The 17,814-nt window shown below is 35.7% G+C and overlaps 1 protein-coding gene across 1 annotated transcript in view; it reads left to right on the forward strand.

Moving 5' to 3' along the window:
- Positions 1–17,814, forward strand: part of SNTG2 (syntrophin gamma 2) — a 219,053-nt gene that overhangs the window by 110,409 nt on the left and 90,830 nt on the right. Inside the window, exons 5-6 of the mRNA XM_066179844.1 lie at positions 7,539–7,582; positions 7,692–7,733. Of these exons, the coding sequence (XP_066035941.1) occupies positions 7,539–7,582; positions 7,692–7,733 (86 nt within the window). The remainder of the gene's footprint in view (positions 1–7,538; positions 7,583–7,691; positions 7,734–17,814) is intronic.

A 17,814-nucleotide genomic window follows, 5' to 3' on the forward strand; every position in this document is an offset into this window, starting at 1 on the left:
AAGAGGCCCTTTTCCTTCCAGCCTGAGGAGCAGGTAACAACCAGGCCCCAGCAGCCGCTCTGCAGAGCCGGCCGGGCCTCCGGGCCCCATCAGCTGCCAGCAGGGGAAGGGGAGGCCGCAGCTACTAACGTCTAGCTGACTTCAAAGCCTGCCCCGCCGCTGGCCCAAACCAAGGGAGATGTCCCCCTGGCCCCCAGGAGCTACTCCAAGCCCAGGCTGGGCTGGGCTGAGCCCACCCCATGAGACCGAGGGGTGGGGGGAGGCATCCACCAGCCTGGCTGCTGAGATCCTAGCCAGTGTTCCTGAGCCTCCCCAATCGGCATGGCTTTGAAATCCAACAGCTGTGCAGCCAGAGTGGCCACTGCCTGGCAGAGATCACATAACCATCTACAGGCCCGGACGAGATGCTAACTCTTTCCTTGACAGATGGGACTTCCAAAGCACTAACCCTTTTCTGAGTGAGAGAATAAGACAGAGTGATTGAGCCAGAGAGATACAGCATGAGACAGAAGTCAGTGAAGAGAGAGTAAAAATCCTATGTTAGGAGAAAGGGTGGAGGAGTTGCCTAGTTTGGGCTGGACTTCTCTTGTGAGGCCATGGAGAATGGACTAAAATATCTCTGTAAATTATAGAATGCTTTTTAGGGGGATGCAAAGTTCTAGTGATAACCGTGGACTGATATAACAGTGATCCAATGGAGAATTTTGAACACAGGAAGATAAGAGAGAAAGAGATGCCCTCTGCCCCAGGGAAGAAAAAAAGGAAGACAATCTAACAGTGATCCAATGGAGAATTTTGAACACAGGAAGATAAGAGAGAAAGAGATGCCCTCTGGCCCAGGGAAGAAGAAAAAAAGGAAGACAATCTTTGTTTTATATTTGATCAGTCATCCTTAAACTGTACCCTAAATAAGCTGATATGGCCCATGAGCGCAGCTAGTGGGAAAGCTCCCAAAAGGGAGGGACTTCACAGTTTGCAGAGTTTTCTGGGCAGCTGCGGATTCATGACATGGGAGCCACCAGAGAACTGTTTTCTTGTGGCCATGTCTCCACAGGAGTACTAAAAGAGGCTCCTCTCCTTAAGAACTGACGAAAGACTATTTTAAAGTGGTGAAACTGACTGAAAATCACAGGTTTTGTCTCTTTATGTTGTCAGTGGGAAAGTGAACAGTTGTGGGGGAAGTGTTTTGATGGTTTCGTTTTGATTCTCATTCTCTTCTTTTATTCTCTTCTTTAGTTTGTTAATAAATCTATCTTTATACCTTTTAAGCTTGAACCTGATTTGCTTTTTTCCTAATCCTAATCCTGACAGCAAAAAGAGAGTAAATGATTCTGGGAGACACTCAAACCACTACATTAATTTTGAGAAACAGAAATTGGCAAACGTGAAACCACTATACAGACAGAAAAAAATATATAGAGAGAAGAAGTTAATCCAAACTTTAAAAAGCAATGTAGAGTTATAAAGACAAGAGTAAAGTGATATAATTAGCTACAGAGTAATTTTTATCCCGTAGGAAATTATTTCAGTTCCAAACCCAGGATTTTTTCCTACCCATATATCAAATCACCAATTGACTCAGGGTATTAGCAACATTGCTGATAATCTACCATATTAGGAAAAGAATTATTGATGTTAAAACTTCTCAGTAATGTTTTTTAAGCCTGATTCAGGCTGGTTTGGGTGGGGTTTTTTAATGTAATTTAACACAGTATTGTTTTTCTTGTGTTTTCCTTTTGAAATTGGCTTAAGATATAGTACATTGGATTTGTTGTACATTGATTGGTGATTTTCTGTTAGTTTCTAGGTATGTAACATTTTTATACATGTGCTATAATCATATTAACAATTTATTTAGGGCAAATAGTGCTGTATACTCACAGTCAAATAAATGTAGAATCCTATCCTTAGAGCTATGTAACAAAATGTCCTGAATTTGGAAAGGAATCATGTCAGTCAGGTTTACTTGTTGTACAGTGAATCCATCAGATCGATTAAAAATATTTCAGAGAATCTTCAGATCCTCTATGTGGTTAAAGTGTACAAGCTTTCACGTGTTTACATCTTTCTCTTTGTATTCCCATTTTTGATTACTAAAGATTCTTTATGAGTTTGTGGAATCTAGGTGGTGGAGGTTGTAAAAATGAATGGATTTTGAAATCTAACCTCCTCCTATATACAAGTGATTTACCACGTATTATATTGGAAATTCTGGTTGTTTGAGCATCAAAAAATAAAGTGCTGTTTTATGTTGCAGAATTATCCAGTTAGCAATCACATTTTAATCTGATGCAACTTTTCATTTTTTGAGACCTTCTGCAATAATCTGACTACTGCTGCAAGTTCTGCTCATAGCTCATATAATATGTGGAGTCAGACAAGCAGCAATGATGAAACAGAACAGTGGGTTCAGCTCATGAGGCATGATGAAAATGGGTAAATAAAATTAAATTAAGCCCAGTGGAATATTTTTAGTTTGCATTGTGCCAGTTTCAAAAAAAATCTAGCCAAAATTAATAAAATGTTATTTTGAATGCATTTTCCCACCTTCTGTAACAAAAGTTGGCTCATAACTCACATTCTGCTGTGTTGAAAAATCTTGTTTTAAGTTAAGTCCATTTCTAACTGCTGCTGTATACCCTGGCAGGACTGGAATGAACTCCAGACATTCATCAACTGAAACATTCTTGGCTTAAAACCATGTGCTCTGCAAACACAGACTGTGCCCAAATATCACATCCTGGCTGTCTGCATTCAGGACCATCTGGAGGACATGGCATCAGTTTGATGAGGGCTTTTAACAGTCTCACTTACATGCCAAACAAAGATGGTTTGGTGTGAAATTGTATGTGATACCATGGGTATATTTCCGGGTTTTGGTGTTGACTCCAGTTACCAAAAGGGTACAAGCACAGTAATCCAGCCTAGTCTGAACAAGCTGGTGGGCATGATGTGAAATTGCGCTGAGCTGCACAGCGTGGTTGTATCCACAGCTAATGTTCTTCATCCCTACAGCTGTATTCACCTTAGTTTCATCAGCTTGGAAGTTCATTCTGCTGAGCTAGTAGGCTCAATATTAAGGATGAGTTAAGCAAAAACAGAGGTATTTAAGTTTATAAGGAAGCCAGAATGGATCAAAAATTTGTTACACCTTGTGCTAATGAAGGTGAAGACTGAATGCAAGGCCATCTTTGAACATATAGTTGTATTGGAACATAAGGCCTCATTGGAATATAAGACAGTTGAATCTGGGTGGTGTTTAAGTTTTGGACATTATTTCCTAATATCACTTAAACTTTTCTTCAGGGTTTGTTGTTGTTGTTGTTGTTGTTGTTTTTAGCATTAATCTTATTTTGTATCAATATTTTATTATCTTTGATGGTGTTATTTTTCTTTATTATTAGAGAGCTAATGATATATGAAGTCAGCACACTCATTGTTCTTTCTCATGGAGCTATGCCTCCATCTCTGAATTTATCTTCAGAAGGCATGGAAGAACATTCTTTACATTTTAGATTTCCTTTTAATTGTTGCCCTCCTAAGATTAGACAGGCCATGAAAGGCAGTACCTCCTAATAGGAGGAACATCTTAATGAACTGTTGAAGATCACTAAACAAGAAAAAGCAAGGTATTTTGATCTCTTGATTCGGGAAATTTTTTCTCTTCAACCTAATAAGAATGTATTTAAGGTCCAATGTCTGTCAATATTTGAGTTAATATAGTTGTGTTTTAAATCACAGATTAAAGTTCTTGCTTTCAGCAGTTGTGTCTTTACAATCATGAGTAGTTATCTCCAATTCATGGAAGAGGGGAAAAATACATCCGGATATGTTGAAGTTGTCTTCTGCATCCTTAATAGTAATTTTCCCAGTCTTTTCATTTCATCCGGTTACTTGACTATTCCTTTAGTTTTTCTTCATGCAGTTCAATACTTATGCATAAATTTAATGTTAATGTTAAGCTTGTGGATTGAAAGGTCCATGAAGTCAGTGCAGCTAACTGTGTGCTTTAAGCAGCATTTTTTTGTCATAAGACATAGTACCTTGTATATTTCTCATGTGTTTTAGGAGTTCAGCAAAAATAGTGTGAAAATATGTATTGTGACCAGTTTGAAAAATATAAAGATATCAGATTATCTACAGACTCAAATCTGCATAGACATGTGAATCAATTAACTAATCAGAAGTAAGTATTTCCAGAGACAGTTCAGTAAATTTACCATTTCCCTACCTCGGAAATTTTGGAAAATTTGATACAGCCCTCCTTCAGCCTTAGTGAATGGGAAAAGTAAGAAAAGCAAAACTAGAATTACTGGTTCTTTTCCCTTCTCACTGGGTGCAAAACAATTTTTAATAGTTCATGGATCTGTCCAAGGTTTGTTTATTTATTTATTTATTTATTAAGATTAGAATGATGGATCATTTACATTTGGGAAAGATTTTCAAATCTAATATTCTCAAAAATAAGATTTTGGGGTTTTTTTAATGATTACTTTCATACCATTACTTCAGCATAAGCCCTTTTAGGTTTCCATCCTGCTTTCCTTTGTTCAGTATTACTTCTGAATTTACAAAAATTTACAGCATTTAATCGGCATTAAACCTCTGTAAAGATAATTAAGATGAAGAGTAAAGGTGATGTAGCACTATTTATACATACCTCATTTTCTTTTACAGCCTGGTATGTTATTGCTTATCAGTACTTTGTGCTTATTTTCTTTTTAGTCTTTTTTTCTGGACATGTTCAATTCACTTCTACTAAAATATTATTTCAAGTAGAACTTCAAGAGACAAACTGGACTCTGAAAAAATTGCATTTATTGTTTCAGTGAATAATGTTATATGCTCCGTGGTAGCCCAAAGCTGTTTTTGAAGTATTTTAGTTTTAGTATTGCTTTGTTTTACATATAGTGACTATTTTAGAGCAGCCTTTCATAAACACGTCTGTATATAAGGATGTTGGCAGTGGGAGAAAGTTTCACTTAGCGTAGAGGATTTTACTTAATATTTTTGTGATGTAGAGAGAATGTGATTTCATGAAAACATCAATAGATGTCTTGTCTTCAGGTTTAAAATATGCCTTAGAGAAACAGGACTGACTTTTTGTCTCCAAATAGTTTTTCCAGTCACTTTATTTCTAATATATTTCCAAAGTATATTGTCAATTCTGCATTGTAGTGACACACCCTCTACAATTTGATTGATAGAAAACGTGGGGTTTTTTTTTGTAGTCACCATTGTTTTTAAATTATAGACCATTGGTTAAGCCCAAAGTCTATCATCACAGGCATGCAAGTGTAGCCATGATAGCAGCAGCAGATTTCCAGTTTATTGGTTTAGTATTCAGCATAATGCACTTCTAGAGAAAATTCTCTGATTGTCCCAAATGCTGTGCTTGTTTCAGTTTGTAGAGTGTTCGGTATTGACCACATAATACTCCTTCTCTCATTTACTTATGTGGACAACTTTGGTTGTTTTTAGAGACTCTGCAAGCAGGATATAATTGCTTTGTGCTCTTAAACTATAAAATTTATTGGCTAACACACTGCTGGGGATATTGCAGTATTCATCACCCTTGTGGAATGAGCAATGGATCTTTGCTGACCTGGCAGTCAACAGTCCCGGGGGAAAGGTTCACAGTTGTAGCTAAATAGTGCTTTCCCTGAATCAAGGACTTTTCACATTTGTCCCATGCTCTGCCCACAAACAGGTGCACAAGAAGCTGGAAGCAAACATGGCCAGGAGAGGTGACCTGAACTGGCCAAAAATATATTCCATGGCAAAGAAATATTCCATACCACAGAACATCATCCTTGGAATATATACTGCGGGGAATTGGCTGGGACCTGCCAGTTGCTGCTTAGGGATGGGCTGGGCATCAGTCAGCAGGAGACGAGGAATTGTTTTGTGCATCACTTGTTTCTCTTGGGTTTTATAGCACACTGTCTCCTTTCCATTATTATTTTTATATTATACTTCAATTATTAAACTGTTCTTATCTCAACCCATGAGGTTTTTTGGCTGTTTATTTTTCCAAGGCTTCTTCCCATCCCTGGGGCCTGGCATGGAGTAGAAGAATGGGCCTGAAAAGGAGGGTTGATCAAGTGGCTGCCTGGTAAATAGTTGCCAGCTGAGGTTAAACCATGGCAACCTGCTGGTACAAACATGCTTTAAATTTCTCCACTCACTTCTCAGTCAATCAGACACAGTGGACAAGGCATGAATTCTTTGTATTCATCCTTTTCTGCTTTGCCACAGCTGGGATTTCAAACTCACCCTCTTCCTTTTATCTCCAATTCAAGGATGCTTCCACTCTTTTAAAACAGCCCAGTGGCCCTAACATAAGCACTGAATTAAAATCTGTTCACATTTTTCTCTACTGGTGTATGTATTACTAACATTTCAACTAGAAGTTTAGTATTGAGATGCCGAAACTAATGTTTAGCACCTCTACCAATGTATGTACCCATAATAGACTACTTTGGATTGCTTTGTGATAGTTTTGAACTGCTTTAATTCTGTTAAATTTCTGTATGTCAATGTCTTTGCCAGCTATTACAAATTACATGCATATTTTTAAATACGAAGTAGGATGAGAAGTGAGATCAAGACCTGCAATGCTACTTCTAACATGATTTTAAAAATAAATAGTGATATATTTCCCAAGTATTGACTAATGAACTATAATCTTTTATCTGCCAAAAGAGTGATGAAAATTTTCTCTTTTTAAAAAGTGCTATTTTATAACAAAGGTACAATTGTAGTAGCAACAACTAAATTGCAGAAATCAAGAATACTCTATGCAGTCTTTCTTTTTTACTTCTATTTTCATTTCTCATAATACTGTCTTCATTAACATTGATGGCATTCTTCTAAGCCTCAAACTGTGAGGCTTAATTTTTTAATTAATTAATGCATTTCATGAGATAAAAATCCTCATATTCCAACCAAAAAAGAAAGGTGAAATTTTAAAAGTTAGAGAATAGACCTCAAAAATGTCATTGTTTGTATGTGTGGAGAGATGTTTGAAGTTTCATGACATTATTCCCATTAACTCTGTGAGGCAGGAAACATGCAAATTGTAGGTCAAAATAATGTTCTTAATGACAAAACTAACTCAAACTTCATGTTAAAGAATTGTATCCATTTCTAGTCACCACCTCTTTAATTACAGCAGTCCCTGTAAATTTTTTTCAGAAAGTCCGGTTTCCCTTTTGTGGAAGAATAATGAAAAGTGTGAATCATATTTTCCACATAATTTAATGAAATCCTTCATTAGTGAGAATTGACATTTATATTCCATACTAAACAAGTTCTTTATGTTTGGAAAGTGGCTCTCTCAATTTGTTTAAAATTGCTAGGAATCTATTACCTTCTTTGGATGAATACTGATTGCTGTGGCATTGGTATTTTCAAAACCAAATCAGTTTCAAATGAGGATTACAAAGAGTGTGTTAAACCAATTGCTGGAAGAGAATATAGCAATTTTTTTTCAGTATTACTATCAATTAAAATCTACTCCTTCTGTAATCCCACAGCTGAACAGACAGGAATATTATTTATAGGAGATGCAATAATACAGGTCAGTAAATATTCACTTTTTTCCACAGACATTTGTTTAATACTTGCTTTTATTTCAGTAGCTAATTTCACTTTGCAAATCATTTTTTCCCTATCATATCTGTTTTTAGGTTAATGGTATAAATGTAGAAAGTGCTACCCATGAAGAAGTGGTAAGTCATTCCACTTTGATTTTTTTATTGGTGTACAGAATATCTTATGTCCAAACTGTTCTGTCTCTGGCCTTGTTTCAAATGAATTTACTCTTTTTTACCATAAAGACAGTGCTATCATCGGGTTTGTCATGTATTTGATTATTAAAACTTGTCTGTTTTGAAATACAATTTACCACAATGTTTGGTCTAACCAGAAACGAAATAATTTATTGTTTTACTGATTTCCTTCATTTGTCAGACTGACTGTATGAGGACAAAGCCAGTTCACATTCACTCTATGTGCAGTGTTTTTCCGGTCTGCAGTGCAAGACCATACAGATAAAAATTGTTAACCATTGTTGCCTGTTTATTGGCAGTTATCAGTTGATTCACTGAAAACAGTATCTCAGAATAGCATCTGTAGCAACCATAAATGACATGGGCTTTGACAGTCTTATCAGCAAGGCAGAAATTACATGGGCAAAGGAACTAAACTTGCTTTTATTACTTGAAGGTGATCTCTCTAGGTCAGGATAAAGTGCAGCTGCATAATCGTGCAGTCCTTTTCTTGGTGTTGATTAATACCATCAAGCTGACTCTCTGACAGACAATCTCAGTAAAGTATAGTTAGATCTGTTGTGCATTGGTGAACTGCCCTCCTGCTTGTATTGTTATTACACAGAAAAAAAATTTAACTTCCAGAAAGTTACTCCTCACAAAATGGTAAGTTATTTTCCTTAAGGATTGTTTGTAAAAATCAAGAAGTGCTCCAGAACTGTCAGTGTAACACAACAGAGATGAGGAATGAGAGAGAAATGTGTAGTGCTGCTCCTTGCCCTGTACATGGGAATTCAGTAAAAGCATTAAGGAAAATTGCTACTAACACAGCCTGTTACTATATTCAGAATGGGGTTAGAAGAATGTGTCAGGCAGTAAAGAGTTGGTTCTATGAGATGAAGTGTCCTGTTGCCAAAGCTCCTGAGAGAATAGAAGATTTATTATTTCTTCTTTTCTCAAAATTATGTCCTTGCATTTTTATGAAATAATGGTTGAGATAAAGTCCTCTTTATTTGAATATGGTGGGTTTGCAATTCAAAGGAAATACTTTAAAAAAAAAGGTTTGGGTACTAGAAACACCACTGAAGAAGTTATATAACATATTAAGCTTGTAATACATATAATATAATATATTGATATATTATAATATAATATATTAATGTAATATAATATAATATATTATAATATAATATAACATATTAAACTAGTAATAAAGAATATAGTGATTATGGCTAGTTATCCAGAAAGCAGAATGTTAAGGATGGAGAGCTCATCTAGCTTCTAGAAAATCATACCTACATATTCTCTCTCTGTAAAGGATGCTCTATTTTCTGAATGTCACTCAGGTTAAAAGAGGGGTACTCCAGCACTTCTGTTCAAAAGACACTCATCGTTGAGGCTTGGGTATTCTTAATCTACTCTGGGTTCAAGTTTACACAACCTTGTTAACATAATGCAATGTACTTAATGAAAGCCTGTCAAAGCTTATTGAGTAATTCTTCCGGCCTTCTCTGTATGCATCTGGCACTGTGGTCTCTTACATATTCAGTCATTACTTCAAAGTGGGACTCCTGAAACACCATCCTGCAATACAGTTTGAAGACATTTCTTGCTGCTTGAATTCTGGGTGCAGGAGGCCTCTTTTGCAAATGCCTAATTCAAGGTTATGAATTGTACTGTGTGATCCAAGGGACTGTGTACTGGGTATAGGCTGAGACTACGTTAGTTGTCTTTGTAGCAGCCAGTATGGCGTTGTATTTTTGTTCATGACTAAAACAACATGAGTAACATAGCAGTGTGTCTGTTATTGCTGAGCAGTGCTTGTAGGCCATCAACGCTTCTCTTTTCCTCAGTTTTTCCCTGCTCAATGTGCTGAGAGTGGCCCAGAAGTTGGAAGGGAATAGAGCCATGAAAGCCTATCTGAACTAACCAAAGAGATATTCCATATCATATAGCATCGTGCTCAGCAGTAAAACTTGTGGGGAGTGTTTTCTGGAGAAAGCAGCCAGTGCTCAGAGACTGAATTGGTATCAGGAGGTTGTGACAGATTTCCTTTGCGTGATTTGTTGTTTTTTTTTTTTTAAACCTCTATCTTTATTTAAGTTACTAAACTGTATTTATCAGGAAACTGTCATTATCATGAAGGTTTTCTTCCTTTGTTGTTCCTATTCTCTCCCACCCTGCCAGTGTGGGGGAATGGGAGTCAACCCACCACAGACTGATACAAGTGATGCTGCTGGCAAAGGTAGAGATTCTGTATTACTCCACTTGACCAACCATAGTGGTAAGCCTTTAAGGGGCAGAAGCAACTATGTTTCTCACTTTTTTTGGTAAAACTGATGGGTTTTTTCTGTTTGCTTGTCTTGTTTTGGTTTGATTATTTTATTTTTAAATTGTAAGTCTAATAAATGTTTTCAGAAATTTTCTTCCAGTTTTTTTTTTTTTTTTTTTTTTTTTAATTTTGTTTGTTTCACAATGGCATTCCATGCTGTTCAGACTTTTTCCCCTGTTTGCTCTTACTTTCTACCATTTTAGAATGTCTGCTGGTTCACCCTTGCAGGGTGTGAGAAAGTGCACTCAGTCGGCACAAACTCAGAAAACCTTTATTTTACAAAACTGAAGCTTAAGTGTAATTGTATGTCAGTATGGCTCACAGGTGTTAAAGACTTAAAACCCACTAGGGTTAATACATGGGAGAGAAGGCTACGAAATTTGCGAACTTTAGGAAAGGTGGCTAGTTTGTTCTGTCTGCCAGCTACTGTCTTCCCTCCTGAAATCTTTTTGTAGTTAGCTGGTCCTGATTGTACCAAATAGATACTTTTGTTTCTTGACCCTTGAAACTTCAGCAGTGTTAAATGGTGATTACTTCCCAGCCAGCGAAACAATTAGCTACTCTGTCAGCAACAATTTAACAACAAACTAGCTCTCCTGTTTTTCACTTCTGATACTAGAATTTGTTTTTCTCCACAATTATTCAAGCTGCTACTATCACACATTAGTTGTGGCTAAGGGTAGTGATAGAATAAATAATTCAGAATCATTGCCAAGAAACATTCTGTTTTTGTAGTAGGTAATACAATAGTGTGGAAAATCGAAAATAATTTCTTTTCCTTGAAACTTATTTTTAGAAATATTCTACTGGTGTGGGGAGACTGTAAATGCAGAAAATGTCAATTCAGAGATTAATATAGTTTCTTTTTTGTGTATCAGACAGGCAATTTAATTTTCTTTTCCTGATGGCTAATCAGGTTGTCACTGTGCATAACATGAAAGGAGCAGTCAGATCTCCTGAGTGGAGAGAAAGAGTGAAGCAAAGATAAAGAGTATTTTGGTTGAAGCTCACAAAGGTGCACCACTTGATGTTCTTCTGGCTGGGACTTCCATTCCCCAGATATTCACAAAAAACTGTGACAGGAAATGAAACACGAGGTGGCGCTTTTCTGATTCAACAGAAGTTTTTAGATTCATAAAATGGCTTGTTTAGAAGGGACCTGGAAGATCATCTACTTCCGACACCCCTGCCATGGGCAGGGAAACTTACAGTGACTAGGTTGCTCAAAGCCCCATCCAACCTGGTCTTGAACACTTCAGGGATGGGACATCCTCAGTTTCTCTGGCAACCTGCTCCAGTGACTCACCACCTTCACAGTAAAGAATTTCCTCCTAATATCTAATTCAAACCTCTCCTTCTTGAGTTTAAAACTGTTCTCCCTTCTCTGATCACTACACTCTCTTGTAAAACGTCCCTCTTGAGCACTCTTGTAGCCCCTTTAGGGTCTGGAAAATCTCCCCTGAGTTTTCTCCAGGCTGAACAGCTCCCACAGCCTGGCATAATAGGACAAGTGCTCCAGCCCTCTGAGCATCTGCCGGGCCCAGGTGATAATCACAGGGCTGAACGCACTTCTTGGCATTTTGTGGTGTGAGTCTGGGTACTTTACTCTCTCTGTTTTTAGTGAAAGAGGGAAAAAAAGATTCAGAAAGATTTTTGTGAGTCCCTGAGGTAAGCACTGCCCTCTGCTGCAATGCACTATAAGTACCTCTTTGTTTCCACTATAAGCAAATCGTAGGAGATGTAATGAAAAAATATCACTTTTGCCTTTCAGAGGGGATTTGGATGGGGTTCTAAATAATCTCATATAGACTGTTTTTAACAAAGTCTGTGATTAGTTAAAATGTAAGTATGTATGAAATTAAACCGATTTCAAGGATTAATCAACTGATTATTTCCATTAACTAGAAAATGAAAGAGAGGGAGTTTAGTTACGCAAAAATGGAAAATTAGGTGTTGCATGTCATTTTTTCTTACTATGTCTTATTCAAGTATTTTATAGTAAATTAGTATGTTTGACACATTTTTAGTATTCCACACAAATGTTTTGGAGTTTTGCTCAATGATCCAGGAAAGTACTTGGAAACATTTATTTCTTTTTATTTACGAATACTCTTACAGAAGGACATTGCTGAACAAACAATATCCATTAAAACCAAGAATCCATTCAGTGGGAATAATTTTAGATTTTCAGTATTTGAACAGTTTTTAGTCAATAATAATTAATTTTTAAAAAATATTTAGTACTTCAGGTGTTTACTGTAATGCTATTTAATACGTCATTGGCATGTCTGGATGGCAGTGATAAACATGTTCTTCATTTGGCTGATTAATTGAGAAACAAGGATTGAACCTGAAAATTGCTTATCTTCATTGAGATACTGAGATTTTATTTTCATTTGTCCTTTAATCCATCATCCATTCGGCATTAGCTACTTTGGAGTTGAAGTTCTCTGCATGGTCTTCTGGAATTCAGTTCCAAATGGTGGAACACAGATTATGAATTTTATTCATATAATATCAGAAAAAGAGGGGTCAAATAGAAAAAAAATATTGGAGAATACATAGCTAGAATGGGCATATAATGTTTAACTACTCAGCAAATATGTCAAAATTAATAAAATAATAAAAGACATAGAGCTAGAGTGATGGATTAATAAAATAAAATCATAAAAATAATTATGAAAAATTTTGTCAAATAGATGCTTGAGGAGTAGCAAAATATTTTTTTTATTTACAAATTTTACTTATTACTGTAGTAATATCTTATAGTCATAATAATGAGTAGATTTTATTGATTTTTGCTGTTATTCAAATCGCTAATCTTTAAACAAATTAAGATATATATTTACAATGTGAAAATTGCAGTGTTGTGTTGGTTAAACTACATGTTAATATTTGAATATGCAATTAATTATTATTTGAGGCAACAACCTTATGACATTTAGAGAAATTAAAAATAAAGTTTTTATTTGCTCTACACAGAAGGTTTAAAAATGTAAGATTACTGCTAGAAATAGTCAACAATACAGTCCAAAGTTCTAGGAAATTTTCGTTTAACCAAATTGCCCAGGTTGTTGCTACACTGACATGTATAGATCCCCTTACAGACCTACACATATTTCTAACCCAAGACTGACTCTTAACTTCAAATTTCTCCTTGGATATCTGCATTTTTTCCTGTGGGAAGCTTTTTGGTTTGAGCATTCTTTTTCACCCAAAAGAAAAGATGTTAAGAAGTAAAAATGAACAGTATTATTCAAGTAAGACAAGTATAAAATGAGAGCTTGACCACTTAAATGAAGGAAAAATGAATATTTTTCTATGCAGAAAAACTGTGTATGTTTCATTTCTTGGAAATCTATCTTAATAGTGATAAGATGAAACTTCACAGTACTTTAAGCAATGCTCTGCATGATTTGCTTGAATAGTTTTTCCTCTGTACTGCAAATTTTTTGTTTTCTCAGCATAGAAGAAATATTCTTTTAATATTGGAAGGGTAATTCTACCAGATCCAGAAGAACCAGTAACTGAGTTTTTCTCACATCATGTGAAGATTTTGTGATTCCTCTACATGTCATGAAACCGTTTGATTTCTTTCTTCAACTGCTCTCTCAATGACTCTCCCATTTTCTTGGTAATTCCCAGAGTTTGCTTTTAAATTGCTTTTGTTTGGTTAGACTGTTTAGATTATAGTAAACTATTTTTGTTTACAGTTTAAGCCAAAACCTTTAGCATCTTGTACTTTTCTCACTCTAGCTAGTTTCCAACACTGACATACATTGTCATTAGATATTCAAAAAGAAATTTAGAGGGTTTTACATATTCATTTTTTTATTACTAGTTTCTGCATAAGAAACTTTCACTAGTTTTTGATTATACCTATTGTCTTCCTAATATGGTGCTGTTATAATTTTATTTAAATGGTCAGTTTGGGGTGTGAAGTGTATCTTAAGTGGCATAAGGTTTTGTTGTGCTCCAGACTAAGAGAGTATCTCCAGTTACACAAAGATATGTGAAAAGAAACAAAATGGCTAGTATCCATCACCCAGAAATATTATTGACAGGGAGCTTGCTGAAATAATCCCTGAGACTGACCCCTTTTTTTCTTTATTATTAGGAGATTTATATTTGAGATCATCCAAAATGAAAAGATAGATTTGGAACCATTTGTAGGTTACTTTCAAGCACAATGCAGTTTTGTCACACAGCTGTTCAAGAAATTGCATCATTTTTATAAATTGATTTTCATTGAGAAGATCTTATACATGAAAAAATCATGAAGTTTATGTTTAGTTAATGTGTTGTTATATATTTATAGGCCTAGAGACACACCAAAGAAAAGATATCAAGCTTTTGAAGATTTTGCTTTCTAACTTTATCTTGATAGTCATTCTCAGTGTTCCTTTGCCATTGCCTCAGTCAGTTCTAAAATAGTGCTTTAGTTATCTGTTATGTGGACAGCAAATACCTGTTAATGCTGAATGTATGTCTGCAGGAGAGCTGCATGCATCAGACCTGAGGCAGGAGCTGAGAGAGTGAACAAACTCTTTTACTGAGCAGCATTTATTAATGAGTTTTGTGTAGTCACTTTCATTAAGACTTACTGTGTATTTCAGAAAATCTGCTGCTTCTGTGTAGGTGGGCAGAAATAAAGATCAATAGCAAGTATGCTAATATGGGGCATTTGCTGAACATAGTTTTCTTTCAGGTTATTCTATAGAATTTTCCTGAGCTACTTTCATGGAGATTTAATCACAGCAGAACAGGAGCTATCATGACAGTGAGACAAATAATTGAAAAATGTTTTTCACCTTGCTTGAATGAAAACTACCTAATTTTAATTTCATTTTTCCAGGTGATAATTTGACATAAGTATTCTGTATCCCAGAACTGCATAAAAATAAAGCTACATAAAATCATCCAATTATGGTAAAACTTCAAAACTTTGCGGAATGTACAATTCTCGTTGTTTCCAGATGCTCTAAGTGTGATTATTTCCTCACTGAATGCATCTGGCAACATTTCTCACTAAGAGACAAGTTATAGGATACTTTTGGTCTCCAATGTCTTTCACATGCAAATGATAAATTCACATGCTTTAAAACATGATTTTGCCATTTAAAATTGCATCCAGTTACACCTTTACTGTGCTTTTGTAGGAGACAGCAAAATTTCAGAGATTTTTTTTTAAAGTGGAGTAACATAAGTACCTGTGTAAAATGTGCACCTCAAAATATTAGACAACTTTTGTTATGTAACTGTGGAAATCAACTTTATTTCAAGCTCTAAATATGTTAATAAAGCATTCAAAATTAAGTAGCTCACATTGCAGCACCACTATTTTATCTTCATCATTTCACAGGAACTTTATTCCCTGTGTTAGAGAAGCAGCAAGTACGCTGGTATTATGAGCTTTTACAGTGTGCATAATCCTTGAGCACAAAAGCAGAATTACTATAAATGAAACTGATGGAAGAATTCAGGTACCTCACACAAAGGAGCTCTAGGAAGAATTGAAATCTTTGTTAAGCTATGGACACAAAATGTAGCACTTAGATAAAGCACAACAGTGTCACTGGACAGCTACAGTTTTAAGTATTTACTAAGGGTACAAGGAATTAAGATATTTAATTTTTTGAAAGGAGTTTATTTTAGCTCTTTTAAATTTATATTTATTTAATTAATAAGTATTGAAAGATGTGCAAAGGATTTATGAGAAATTATACCAGCCACTTTAGTCATAAATACAGGGGCACTTTCTTCCATCTCCTCCTCCTCCTCCTCCTCCCACTTGTACAAAACTGAGTACCATAGGGGTAAGTTAAATATGTGAACAAAAAAGGGACTTGAAAGAAGAACAAAAGGGTGTAAGTTATCTGTGGGAAAATACGAGGGGAGGGTGGGGGAATGTGGGGGGTGGTTGTCTTTGAAAGGGCTGGTAGGAAAAGAAAAAGCTACTTTATAGCTTCAGGAACAGTATTGTATTAAGTCCCTTGTTATCCTTGATAATCAGTATGAAGACCTATCCACTCCTGCTTCTTTGATCCTTATATCTGGTGCCCAGTGTAGCCTGTCTCTTCATTTTTAGTCATTCTGCTTGGTTTCCACTCTGGCTAAGCTAACTTCTCTGAAACAGTGTCACCTCCATCTCATTTGTCTCTCTTACGCCTTCCTTTTCCTATCTAAACAATGTTTTGTGCTTTTCATTAATTTACTGCCTTATATTAGGTGACCTTTAGTATTTCATGAGGGTACAAAGTACTTTGAAGTGCTATACACTCTAGCTCAATGTTATCAACACAACATAGCCGCAAGCTAGTAAAGAGGTACTGTACACCCTCGTGATTCCAAATAGATTTATTAAATAAATGTTTGTGAAAGATTAAACTTAGGCCATTTACGTAAGTGAAACTAAATTACTTTGTATTTTTAAAGTTTTTTTTTTAAATTGAAAGGGAAATATAGGTTATATAGAGGCATTACAACCACATAAAATTAACCTAATAATAAAATTGGTGTATTTCTGATCACAAGACAAATTGACTAAATAAATTGCTCATAGGTATTATTTCTCTTCAAAATGTTATTGGCTTAATGGGGCTGCGATCTAAATAAGTGAATAGATCTTATAGATATCACTAATATTTCAGGCTCATTTGTTTAGCTGCTGAGTGGAGGATGAATAATAGCACCTACTGTTTTTCCTTATTTTGGAGAGTAGACAAAACACTCATAGAGCAGGAGTCTATTCATACACTTCAGATGGCAAATAAGCTGGGACATTGCATCAAAAGTATTAAAGGACTGGATTAGGAAATCAGAAGGAGTTTTGGTATGTTGGGGTTTTTTTGTCCGATATGGTATTAGGCATCAAAATATCTAATACCAAATGTTTAGTAGAAAAAGTATAGCCTTGTATTTAAACAGATATAGCTCTAACTGTAATCAGTACCCTGAGGGAAGAGAAACTGTCAGAAGATCGTAACATGATGATGTGATTTGAATGATATTCTCCTTATCAAATAGCATGTTATTTTCCCAGTACAGGAAAATTTTAGTATTGAATAAAATAATATACTTTATGGCAATCTCGGCTGAATAAATATTAGCCTATACAGCACCAAAATTACAAGAAATTGTGGACTATGGTCCTGAGACAATGTGCAGAAGTTTCAGGTATGAGACTTTGCCTCAGAGAGAAAAAAGATTTCTCTCTGATGTGTGCTGAATATTGGAGATGATCTGCTGATTTATGGTGATAGTAGCACTTTCATGTCTGCGGAATTGGGGAAACAAAAGCATTAAGGACTAACATAGAGGGGTACTACTATCGTGAGATAGTGCTGAACTTTATCCATAGGTATTCTATTCATGCTTTTATGTTCATCTACATGCTGTAAGGAGTTTGGTAAAGGAGAAATGTTTTTGTGTTCTAGATGTCCCAGTCCTTTAAGTCTGAGAGGATGAATATATGAGTGATTATAAATAAATTCTATGGCTGATTCAAACTGCAGGACAATCCACTGCCATAAAATGATGGCAGGAGTTTTTGGCTGATACCTCACTCCTCAGAAACTTCAGTTCAGATAGAATCTGATTCTGAGAGCTGTGCGGGTATGTTACAGATACAAGCAAACAGCGAAGAAAATTGTAAAGTAATGGCTACATGAAAACCTGCATTTAGTGTTTCTAGCTCAATCTGTGTTCATT

This window comes from Chamaea fasciata, unplaced genomic scaffold (genome assembly GCF_029207755.1).
Source record: "Chamaea fasciata isolate MVZ Bird 193981 ecotype frontalis unplaced genomic scaffold, bChaFas1.0.hap1 SCAF_3, whole genome shotgun sequence".
Classification (NCBI taxonomy): domain Eukaryota; kingdom Metazoa; phylum Chordata; class Aves; order Passeriformes; family Sylviidae; genus Chamaea; species Chamaea fasciata.